The sequence below is a fragment of the Eptatretus burgeri genome, chromosome 7 (genome assembly GCF_056783735.1).
Source record: "Eptatretus burgeri isolate ZD-2024b chromosome 7, Ebu_testis_v1, whole genome shotgun sequence".
NCBI classification, from domain to species: domain Eukaryota; kingdom Metazoa; phylum Chordata; class Myxini; order Myxiniformes; family Myxinidae; genus Eptatretus; species Eptatretus burgeri.
Genome location: NC_140967.1, coordinates 92,187,717 through 92,198,334, shown reverse-complemented (window position 1 = coordinate 92,198,334; position 10,618 = coordinate 92,187,717). Strand labels below are relative to the sequence as shown.

General features: G+C 46.0%; 1 protein-coding gene across 5 annotated transcripts in view; it reads right to left on the bottom strand.

Annotated features, from left to right (window-relative positions):
• Positions 1-4,262: 4,262 nt before the first annotated feature.
• Positions 4,263-10,618, bottom strand: part of CNOT1 (CCR4-NOT transcription complex subunit 1) — a 129,839-nt gene continuing 123,483 nt past the window's right edge. For all 5 annotated transcript variants that reach the window (XM_085889581.1, XM_085889583.1, XM_085889584.1 and 2 more), the window contains 2 exons: positions 9,204-9,338; positions 4,263-5,390 (listed from right to left, as the gene is read on the bottom strand). In XM_085889581.1, coding sequence (XP_085745707.1) covers positions 5,312-5,390; positions 9,204-9,338 — 214 coding nt within the window. In that variant the 3' untranslated portion in view covers positions 4,263-5,311. The remainder of the gene's footprint in view (positions 5,391-9,203; positions 9,339-10,618) is intronic.

The following is a 10,618-nucleotide window of genomic DNA, read 5'->3' as shown; positions in this document are numbered from 1 at the left end:
GCCCAAGGGACCCCGGGGTCAGTGTAGAGTGAGTTTGGGGGTTAGTCAAATTGAAAAATGGAGGTAGTTTTGTTGTTGGTGGGTGTGTAGGCTCGAAACCCATTTGGAGGGGTGCAGGAGCCCTGTTGACAGGCTGGAGCGTGGCTGCGAAAGGTGAGTATCGCTGAGTGGGTACCCCGGGCACCAGGCAAGTCGGCCGTGGTAGGCCAAGGGCCCATGGGGGGCCGGGATAGCGTAGTGGGCACGGGTGCGCCTGCTTGGTGCGGGAGCCCGGGGCGCCATTAGCCGCGTGGGCAGTGTTGTGGGCAAGGTTGACCCTCGGAAAGGGGCCTGGGAAGCCAGCCTGCCACGTGTGCGTTTCAGGGGAGGTGCCATGGGGGGCACTCCCCGGTGTGAGGGAGCTGGTAGGCTCGGAGGCAGTGTAGTGCCCGGGGGTGCCATCGTCGGAGAATCGGCAGAGGGTCGTGCCTGCCAAAGGGAGCCACGTGTCCCAGCCATGAGACCGTGTGAGGGCACGGAGAGAAAATTGGGGGGCGAGGCCCGAAATTGTGAGGACACCAACACAGGCGACGGGAATCTGGGTTGTTAGAACCAATAGTTTAAGCGAGAGGCGCTTGTTGAAAGCCCCGGGGTAGTTTAAGAGTTAATGGTTAGGGTAGATTAGGAGATGTACCCCTCCACACCATCCATCCCCTCGCTCTCGTTGTGGGCCGCTGGACCCACTTTGGTTATAGATCGCCGAACTCTGGGGAGGCCATTCTGAGGCTTCGTTGGGCCTCGACACAGGATGCTAGCTCTCCCTTATTCCCCTCCGGGAAGGGAACGTAGGGGTTGGGAGTAGGCTGGGTGACAGGATAGGTTAGCCGAACAAGGACGATAAAGGGGGTTAGGGGACGATTTATAGTGGGGAAGTAAAAATAAAAAATAAGTTGGGGCTAAATTGGGGTTTGACAAATCAAGGGAGGGGGTATGTACAGTGACAGGCAAAGGCGATAGGTGGGAGGGAGACAGGTAGGTAGGTCCGAGCCCGCCTTCCGAGTGGCCTGCACCACCGCACTCCCTCCACCAACCTCCACTGAACGGCAAAGGCTGGCCAGCTTCATCTGCTGGCTGCGTTGCTACAAAGCAGAGGCCGGCCAACTTCATCGGCAGCTGTTGTTTTGCTGCTAGGCCTGTGCCGGCTGGATCGTCTGCAGCTGCTGTGCTGCAAGGCCTGTGCCGGCCCACTTCATCTGCCGGCTGGCTGTTTTTCTTCAAGGCCTGTGCCGGCCAGTTCATCTGCCGGCTGTGTTTGCCTGCAGCGGCCTTCTTCTGCGGGCTGTGTTTGCCTGCTGCCTTTGCCATGCCATGCCCACTGCCCCTGTTCACCAGCCCCGTTCAATTTTTGCTTTGCCCCCCCCCCCTGTTCATTGCCATGTGCGCCAGGATCAAGGCAACAGTTAGCAAGCTGCAAGAACTGCCCTGTTGGCAGCTACAACACGGGCCTGCAGTGGCGGCCCGTGCACCGTGTTTGTGTTCATCCATCCATTCGTTGTGTTCATTGCGTGTGCCACTTGAGCTGGCACGGAGACTGCGTTTGTGCAGCCCATGCACCGTTGTGGTTCACTGCGTTCAGTTCAAAAAGGAAGGCCTTGGACTGCGTGTGAGCAGCCGGCCACGTTCCCCGTCACCTGCATTATTTGAGTCAGAGACTGCATGCGAGCAGCCTGGCTCCCTGCTAACTGCTTTCTTTTTGCAGAGTTCAGTGATCCTGGGCCATGGTTTAGTGTAAAATTTGTAAGTTAAGGTAAGATGTACTGTAAATATGAGTGCGCCCCCGGCATGTCTGTCCAAGCGCCGGCAATTTTATTTAAGTCGTCCGTGTGAGTGAGTTTGTTTGGGTAGTTACTCAGCCCTTAGGTTATTTATTTTGGGGACACGAATACCATGAATGTCGCACTCAGGGATCCGTAGGTAAAATGTACTAGGGGAAAACTACACATGATGGCACACGAAAATTTGACGACTCGGGACGAGTCTGTAAAAAGGGGAGGGGGTGGTGTTGTGGTTGATGAAATTCACAAACCACCATTCAGGGCCCTTAGGTGAGATATCTCGGTAAGTATATGTGTAGTTAGGCCCAAACCCGTTGTCTCGAGGGAATAAATGTCATTCATGCGGGCTGCGACTCTTCAGGATAGCCGTTTTTCTTTTACTATCTTTATTTTGGACCAGCCGCCATTATTACCACCACCAACCACGTCTCAACAGCCATCACACAACAACCACCAACCACAACGCCGCTTCACAACAACCACAACGCCGCTTCACAACAACAACCACAACGCCGCTTCACAACAACCACCAACCACAACGCCGCTTCACCACAACCGCCACGACCTTTACCGTCACAACTCGCCACCATCGCATCCACACCATCTCGCGCCACTCGTGGGCACCGATACTGGACTCGTGCGGGGCGCGCACCGAGCAGCGTATTCAGAGACATCACAGACTTCCCGAAGAAAAACGGATCAAAAACGACTCACGCCCACTTTTGTTCCGTCCAATCGGTGAGCGAGGGGCGATTTGGCCCCGCCTCCAGGGCGTTGGAGGGCGGTCGCTATATGCAAATACATGGATCAAAAAGCATTCACGCCCACTTTTCCTCGGGCCAATGGGGAGCCAGTTGGAGAGGTGAAGGGTCGGAGGCAGAGGGTCAAGGGTGAAAGAGCGAAGCCACGAGGCTTATATAAACGGCTGCGTTCGTCAGTAAAGGAGTTGTGCGGAGTTCAAGAGAGTCGTCGGTGGAGCTGGAAAGAAGGGGGAGAAGTCAAGAGTGAAGAGTTGGGACGAGCCAAGAGAGGAGACGGAGAGGGCGAGTAGACGGAGCTGTGGAGAGGTGGCGGCGGCGAAGGCGGACGAGGGGGTGCTCGCGTCGGTGCCGGGAGCTGCAGAGGGAGAGGCCAGCAACGCGACCGAGGTGGAGGAGGAGACGCTCGCCGCGGGACCCGAGACAGGGTGATATCCTCCTTCCCCCGAGCATCAGCAACCCCCTCCTGTTTCCCCCCGCGCTGAGATAGTGCGACAAAGGGCGCCCCTTTCCCACCCCCTACCAGACACTGCCCGCGAGGCCCGCGGAGTTGAGGCGCCACCGCCGCTCTGCGTCTCATCATCAGACGGTGGGCCCGACCCGGTCTCGGCCCCAGGCCCGCCTCATCCTGGAGGGTGGTTCTCTTTTCTTTTGCCTTGGGAATATGTGTTGTCGGCGCCGTCTGTGAAGTAAAATTGTATCAGTGTTGCCGTGTGCCCGGTAGTCGGTTAGATCTGCATTGTTGCATTTGCTTTTTGTGTAATATTGCATTGTCTTCTTCTTTTACATGTGCTTTTGGTGGAATTGTATACGTGTGCTTTCCGTTCATCGCGAAATAAATGCGCTTCATGTTGAACTGTTTTTCCGCTTCGCTTCGTCTTTTCCTCGATTGAATCTCCATCCTGCTTCACGTAAAGGGTTGGTCGTGGGCTAAAACGCCCGATAATTAATCGAACCGTCGAGGCCGACGAATAACACCGCTCGGTTATCCCGATAGTACGGAACGGGTCGCTTAAAGTGGCCCGTGTCCGAAGTCGACCTGCGGCGAGGTGCGATCGCCCGGTCTACCCTCCGTGTGGGTACTGAGGTAGGTCGAATTTGGCGAGCAACCCTATCCCACGCGGGGGCCGATTGGCACGATCGTGGTGAGACCGAAAGGTCCACCCGTGACTAGTTCCCGGCGTTAGTCCGAGAGGGTCACGACTGGATTGTCCGTCCGGTGGGCGACGTGCCGCGATTCGAGTTACGTGGCCGTCAGCACGCCGGCGGGCGCGAATCCTCAACAATATATATATATATATATATATATATATATATATATATATATATATATATATATATATATATATATATATATATATATATATATATATATATATATATATATATATCTATCGGGCATATAAAAAAGTGTGGTTGATAAAAACATTAGAAAGGAAAAAATAACTTGCACCAAAATTTTTTACATTTTCACGCTCACGCCGGGGGTATCGTGAGAGCTCTCTGTTCTTCGAACAGGCGAGCTGAAAAATGACTGGACAATCAACACCAGCCACAAATTAATTTGATAACCATCCACTACCAATCAGTAACTCACAAACCGGCAATAAATGCACTCGGGATCAAACTCCGATTTGAAAGCAAGGCAGTACGGCAAACGTGCGGTGAGAAAGGCAAACAGAACAGTCGATTGCTGCTCGATGATGCAATGAATGGTTTAATGCACACAAAAAGCAAAAATACTTACACAAACAAAAGCATAAAGGCTTAAGGCAAAACTACAAAGACTACAAAAACATTTTGTAGGTGGACCAACACATTTACAAAACGGCCCTTCAAAAAATTACAAAATGTGTCTTGGTCCGTTACAATTTTTACAAACGAATGGCGAGGCCAGGCCTTTCGAACATGCCACCGATACCGGTATACACAGAATTTCCTCGACACATTTGTCCTAATCAAACGTTACAAACGATCGGTTAGTATCTCCCCGTACAGCCGTTGAATACTATACAAGAGCCATTTTCACATCTTTACACCTTGATTACCTGGTACCGGTGGCTTTATCAGCTGCATTGTGGACGGTGTGCCCTTGGAGAAAAAAGAAAAAGAAAAAAAGAAGAAGAAAGGGATGCTTATTCGTTTCTCTTTCAACAAGCTTGGTGTTTTACAGCAGGCTATGTACATTCACAATCGATACCTGACCTTGGTGCTGGAGCAGGAGGAAAGCTTTCCTTATATTAAAAACCAGAATACTTGGGTACAAACACACCAAGTTACGTTTCAGCACAGAGCGTTCTTGTCTTTTTAAACACGGTGCTGGTGTGGTAATGTCGAGCACAGCTGACGAGGTTACAAAATCTCCTTCATTAAAAAAAATTAAATAAAATAAAGCAGTTTGCTCGGTAATTTTGAAAATGGGAAGAGAATGAAGGGGCATGGTAACTTTCAAGCCAGAAAAGTTAACTTGGATAATCGCATCTTTATACTTTAAATGAACCCGGGCCTGGCGATGCCACCTCGGGCCAGATAAAACAAATTCCCCCAGCAATCCATTGATGGCCGGAACATTTGGCCCGTCGCTTTAACAGCAGCAAATTGCCCGACGCAAACGGTCGATGGTAACTCGCTCCAGGCCGAACGAGTCGGCTCATACGTTGCAGAACATGGCGGAAGTAGAAAAACCTCCACGATGCAAGATCCCATGGTGGAAATAGCACACGCGAGCTCGCAGTCACTCTAGCTGGATGCTGAGCCTTCCATCACTTGCTGCGTTTGCTTCTGGCCCATGCAGCATTGAGCCACGGATTGGAAGAGCCTGAAATAGAGGATGGCACAGTGAATGGGCAGAAGCATAATGCTCCAGCAGTGCAAGAAGAAAAAGAAAAACTACACACCACCTCAATCCACCCCCTGCCCCTCCCCCAAAAATGTACAACAAGCAACTGGGAAACCAAATCGTTGCTCCCTGTGATCCACAGAGAAAATAACTGATACAATTTCAAGTTGCAAACTTTGCAGAACAGCAAGAAAAAAAACAATAACAAGAAAAAACAGATTGCAGACCCTCGCCAATTGTGTTTTGTGGCGTTTGTATACTGGTGTGTGACAAATTAATCATCGACATAACGAGAACTGCCACTTAACAGCTGGAAGTGATGACCGGGTACCAATATGTCCCATTTTGATGCAACCCTGCTTTGATCGGACACCTGACCCTGACCCATGGTGTTTATTATTATTCAATTGAATTCAGAATGGGATTAAAATAAATCCAATTAAAATCAAATAGGTAAAGTCCTTCATTGGAGTAATCAGAAGGAACCCGAACATGCAAAAAGCAAATATGAAGTCATCAGGAGGAACATGGATAGGATTCAAATTTCAGCTGCTACTCCTCCACCTCAAACCCATCCAGGCAAAGCCAAGCGAGCTTTATTCATTGTATGTGTGTGTATACACTATATATATATATATATATATATATATATATATATATATATATATATATATATATATATATATATATATATATATATATATATATATATATATATATATATATATATATATATATATATATATATATATATATATATATATATCAAAAAGACCCCAGATCAAAAAAATTAATAATTCTGGCTGCCAGACCATGCGTCTGATCAGGATCAAATTTCAAACTTGTATTCCCCATCACGACAAGATCATAATTTTAACTTTTCATGTCAATCGATGAAGCGGTTCAAGAGAAATAATTTTTTTTTAAGATTTGCTCTCAATCTAACATGGCTGCCAGACCTTGCGACCAATCAATTATTCATGAACACCCTGGTATCCCCAAAGCTTGGGCAACATGGGTGTGAAGCTTCCTCTCGATTCGTCTCGCTGTTTTGGAGAAGATTTTTTTTCCAGATTTTAGGGTAAGTCCAATATGGCTACCAAACCATGTGACCTATGACCATAGGTGTGAACATTTTCTTCCTCATGGATAGGTGGTCATACCTGTAAAGTTTGGTCTCGATCTGCACAGCCGTTTCAGAGATTTTTGAAGGTTAAAAAAAAGCCCGCCAAACCACATAACCAATGACAGTTTTTTTGTGTAGACAAATTTATCCTCAGATGACCCACAAATTTTTTATGCTGATCAGATGTAGCGTTATACATATGCAATTTCGACGTCACAACGAAGGCACCAATGACATCATTTAAAATAAATAAATAAGTAAAACGCCCTGATTCCCCATGAGGAGTATTTGCCACGTGCCAAGTTTCAATTTTTTCCTTGGTGTGGTTTCAGAGATACAGAGGTCCAAGGTTTTTCCTTTTTTCCAACATGGCTGCCACATCACGTGACCTATGATGTCATAATTATCATTAAAACATCCTCCATGAGTGGTTGCTCCGATGGTGAAAATTTTGTGTCAATCCGATATGAGGTTGCAAAGAAAAACACGAAAGTTCTGTGCTGATAAACAAACAAACATCAACAAGAAAGAGCAATCAGATTGCAGACCCCTGCCAGGACTTTTGTGTGGTGTGTTGTGTGGTGGTGTTACGTAATTAATAAGAGACATTATTGGAACTGCTGGCAGTGATGACTGGTTCCTCCATTTCAGATTTTTGAACTTTTTTTTTTTAACAATATGGCTGCCAAATCACGTGACCGATGACGTCAAAAAAATAACAAAACATTTGTGGACCACTTTATCCCGAGATGACCCTCAAAAATTTTCATACCCATTGGATGTAGTGTTCTACATATACAATTATGACGTCATATACATGTACGTATATTAAAAAAAGAAAAGATCACACACTCCCCATGAGGAGTACTTGCTATGTGCCAAGTTTCAATTTTTTCCTTTGTGTGGTATCAGAGATACAGAGGTTCAAAGTTTCTCCTTTTCCAAACATGGCGACCACACCACGTGACCTTTGATGTCATAATTATGATGAAATCATTCCACACAAGTGGTTGCACTGATGGTGAAAATTGTCTCAATCCAACAAGCGGTTGTGGAGAAAAACACGAAAGTTGTGAGGACAAACAAACAGACGGACCGAAATGCAATACCCTCTCCTTCGGCGAGGGCAAAAATAGGGAGGGGCAATACCCTGAGTGCTCACCTGGTAGCGGCTGGATACGATAACCAGGGAACCACTCGTTGGCATGGATGACCCACAAAATATGTAATGGAGAAGAAAGTAAATACCGATGGATTTTCTTTACCGCCATGAACAAACTTTGGTACATCACGGGTGATGAAGGCGGTGGGCAAGTTTCATCGAAATTGTGTGTGTGGTTTCAGAGAAGAAAGTAAATACATATTTTGGGGGGAGAAACACCCCCATAAACCCTTCAGTGGACCCCCAGACCTAGATTTTTTTTTTTTTTACTCCGTGAACAAACTTTGACACATACATGGTGATGAACGTTGCGGTAAAGTTTCATCAATATGGTACGTGTGGTTTCAGAGAAGAAGTTGAAAGTATGTGTGGATTGACGGAATGACCGACGGATGACGTGCCATCCCATAAGCTCCCCGGAACTACATTCCAGGTGAGTTAAAAGCAAACAAACAAACGGACCCAAATGCCATGTCCTTTCCTCTGAGAGGGTAATGACAGTACCTTACGGATGAACTGCTACATCGATTACGTGGCGGACAAGAATAATATGACCAAGCAAAGCAATTGAGGACATCGTGGGGGTTTCCTCATGCATCAACTCAAAATATTAGGTTACACAGGCGAGACCACACAAAACATAATTAGCAATATCACCACCATTAAATGATAAGAAATTAGAACGGCACTTGGGAGAGTGCATACCTCTGTCAGGCTGAACAGTTTACGTTTTGTATCCCACTGAAAGACCGGATCTGATTCCAGACTTCCAAAATCTAATCGGCTTATTCTTGTCCCCTACCCAACTCATTCACCAAGTTTAGTCCGAATCCGTCCACAACGTTTTGAGATATCGTTTTGGCCCCATCTCTCAATGGTGAAGATAAGAATCACTTAGAAAATATAAAAATAAATTCTCATATCTGGATCTTCACTAAAACCTAATCAATTTGTCCTCGTCATACAAGTTAAAAAACATGTCGTGCATTTGGCCAACATTGAGCTTTTGACATGAAGAACAATGGTGTTCTTGCTTCTGAGCAACTCCATCATTTGGTGAAGATCAGTTTAAAATTGTGACCCGCAGGCAATTGGCATACAACATGCAGAACGCGCAGAACACAATACTTACGAAATCCTTAAAATGAATTTGACCATAAAAATAATTGGTGGTTAAATTCAGTGACCTGATGTGCAAATCCTCTTTAAATTTCAACACAATCAGACGAAATTTGACAAAGTTGTTAACCTTTGGCCTCTGTCAACCTTTTGACCTCAAAATCAATAGGCGTCTTGCTTATGACCAACTACCATTTCATGAAGTTTTGTGAAGATCGGTTTAAAATTGCGACCTCTATGTGATTGACAAAGACAAATATACAGACAAACAATCACAGACCAGACCAACCAATATACGTGCGAATCTTCAATTCCACAAGAAACAAAGACAGGGGTGAGAAAATAACCTCCGTCCACCTTCGGTGGTGGAGGAAATAAAACGTACTTTTGTATTTCCGGGGCACAATGCACAAACTCGTGGTCCCAGAACTTGAAGGCCGGGTTCTTGATGAGCTCGATGAAAGTGATGAGCAAACCCCAAGGGTGCGGCCGGTTCACGATAAGTCGTTCCAGAAGCACGCTGCGGAGGTTAAAAAAAAATGAAAATGATGAGAAGTCAATGAAACGAGGTATGTTAAAGGTACGGTGTACGGTGGCACACCGTTAAAATAAATGCCAGAGGAGCCTCAGGAAGAACAAACTCTGCTCAAACAAAGGTACTTCTGACAAGAGTTTCACAAAACCTGTGTTGAAAAATGGATTTCAAAATTTGTTGGCTGTTATGAGCTTCAGCAAGAGATTTAAAGGTCCCCTGACATGCCAAAGTCCTGAAATTTCATTTATATTTGTCCCAGAGGAGTTTTTCATTGTGATTTCAGATCTGACAATGTTTTTTCACAAAACTCATTCTGTAAAATGTAAAATTTAAAAAAACAAACCTCTTCGGGAACGCCCCTAAAAATTCTCCTGAAAGGGGCGTAACCCACATGACGTCACGTACAGTATGTCAAAGGCTGCACGTTAATTACTCGGGTTGGTGGTCTACGTGATTCTATTGGCTTCCTGTGTGTTTCCACATTCGATTGGTCGACTCAATCGCTTCGTTCATTTCTGCTTAAAAAAAAAAATAATCGAACGTTTGGTTTTGAATAATGGATGACATTGACTTTCACTTGTCTGGTAACGACAGTGAGCGTGAGAGAAGTGAAGGATTTTGGTCTGAATCACATGGAGAATTGTCGGATAACGTCGTCGCGGGAGGTGAAGTTCAGGCAGCTTTAAATGAAGTACGGCCTTAGCAGTTTGAGCATGAAGCAGGACAAGCAGAGGAAAATGGCGATGAAATTCCTGGAGTTAATTATGATCGGGAGGACATTGAAGGAAGACTCGGAAATAACAACTGGTTAGACTAAATCCTCTTCGTAATTCAATATTGTAAATTCGACTTGCACACTGCTTGATATCAGAAATATTTTAGTGACGTGACGTGAACAGCGCAGCGGACATGTTTCTCCGTGGCAAATTAATCACAAACAAGGCCGGCGCATGTCATCGGCCGTGTCTCTCCACGCATAAAACGAAGCAATCTCGCTGTCCGGATACGATGAAAACTTGTGTGCAGAACACACCTTGTGACACAATTGTCTCGAGTAGTCCGATAAATCTGACGTTTTGTTGCATTTTTATTCCTACTGTCGTCATGTAGCACCAGTAGAAAACAATGAAAAAAGAGAATAATAAAATAAAGCTACAGCACGTCAGATCTATCGGCCTAGTCAGACGGACGACGGATTTATCGGACTAGTCTAGACTCAAGAGATCTCGAGTTGACAAGTAACTTGTATTAGCATGCACACAATG